This window comes from Ovis canadensis, chromosome 4, assembly GCF_042477335.2.
Source record: "Ovis canadensis isolate MfBH-ARS-UI-01 breed Bighorn chromosome 4, ARS-UI_OviCan_v2, whole genome shotgun sequence".
In the NCBI taxonomy this organism is placed as follows: domain Eukaryota; kingdom Metazoa; phylum Chordata; class Mammalia; order Artiodactyla; family Bovidae; genus Ovis; species Ovis canadensis.
The window spans coordinates 121815322-121816848 of record NC_091248.1 but is presented as its reverse complement, the minus strand read 5'-3'; the positions used below and the strand labels follow the sequence as shown (position 1 = coordinate 121816848).

The following is a 1527-nucleotide window of genomic DNA, read 5'->3' as shown; positions in this document are numbered from 1 at the left end:
GACTTTGGTGTTGGGAACTGGCCCTGAAAATTGATGGCTCTCTGCCATGCATTCACCGCCTCATGATCCTTCTCTCATGGCCTGTCTTCTCCATGACCTTCTGCTCATGTCTGTGATCTGCAGAGAACTCCATGTTTAGGAGTCAGGAACAGCATCTGATCAATATAAATTCTTAATGCCAGAGATTTAAGACATGAGATTTTAAGGCAGGTACAGTACCATTCTCCCAAATCTCACAGAGAACAAACCTTCCACCCTTAGGACTCTCCCTGGCATCCCTCACATTAGCCTCTCCTTCCATAGCACTCTCCTAAAGGCACCCTTGACCTCTTTGTTCCTAAGGCTGTAGATGAGCGGGTTCAGCATGGGGTTGAAAAGACTGTAAAACAGGGAAAGGACCTTCTGCTGCTCCTCAGGGTGGCGGGACTTGGGGGCCATGTACATGACGATGGCAGTGCCAAAGAAGAGCCCGACCACGCAGAGGTGAGAGGAGCAGGTGGAGAAGGCCTTCCTGCGGCCCTCAGCGGACTGGATCCTCAGGATGGCGGCCAGGATGCGTGCGTAGGAGCCCAGCACCAGGCAGAGGGGCCCGACTAAGACAAACACGGAAGCAGCAAAGATGACAGCTTGGTTGAGCGTAGTGTCAGCACAAGCCAGCTTGAGGACAGACAGGATTTCACAGAAGAAGTGGTTGATTTCATGAGGCCCACAGAAGGGCAGCCTCAGGACGAGACCCACATGGACCAGGGCCAGGAGGGAGCCACATGTCCAGGAAGTGACAGCTTGAACAGTGCACGCCCTCCAGCTCATGACGACAGAGTAACGTAGCGGGTGGCAGATGGCCACGTACCGATCAAGGGACATCACCACCAAGATGAGACACTCAGTGTGTGCAAAAGCCATGTATAAAAAGGTCTGCGTTATGCATGGGACAAAAGAGATAGTATTTTTCTTGTTTAGAAGGTTCACCAGCATCTTCGGGACATTGTTTGATGCATACGAAATATCGACGATGGCCAGGTGTGAGAGGAAGAAGTACATGGGGGTGTGCAGTCTGGAGTCCAGTGAGATGAGCCCCAGGATGACCCCGTTCCCCAGCAGGGTGAGGACATAGAACAGGCAGAAATGCCCAAAGAGGAGCATCTGCATGCTTGGGCTGAGCGGAAATCCCAGGAGAATGAACTCTGTGACCCATGTCTGATTTTCTGTCATGCCCTGGTGACAGTACCTGTGCTGATCACAGCTGCTGCAGTGCCTGTGGGCTGAGAAGCAAATGCGGGTCTGGATTAGCCATTAACAGAAAGAGGGAGTTTGTGGTGTGCGCTGTGCGCTGACTCAGCTAACAACCATTTTCAGATTCATCATGTCAAGTCTTTTAATCCACAGTAAAGCAGAAAGGCTCCCATAAACAGGATCAGTGAACACAGGGTGTCATGTATTATTTCCATTTCTACAGAATTTTATTTAACTCTGATTGCAAAGTTTATACTCATACTGTCAAGATGGCAGCCACAGAATAAATTGTTC

General features: G+C 50.4%; 1 protein-coding gene across 1 annotated transcript; it reads right to left on the bottom strand.

The window, feature by feature from the left end:
* Positions 1–279: 279 nt before the first annotated feature.
* On the bottom strand, positions 280–1212 carry LOC138439764 (olfactory receptor 2A5). Its single transcript, XM_069588857.1, has one exon. The coding sequence runs from the start codon at positions 1210–1212 to the stop codon at positions 280–282; it is 933 nt and encodes a 310-aa protein (XP_069444958.1).
* Between the last annotated feature and the right edge of the window lie 315 nt (positions 1213–1527).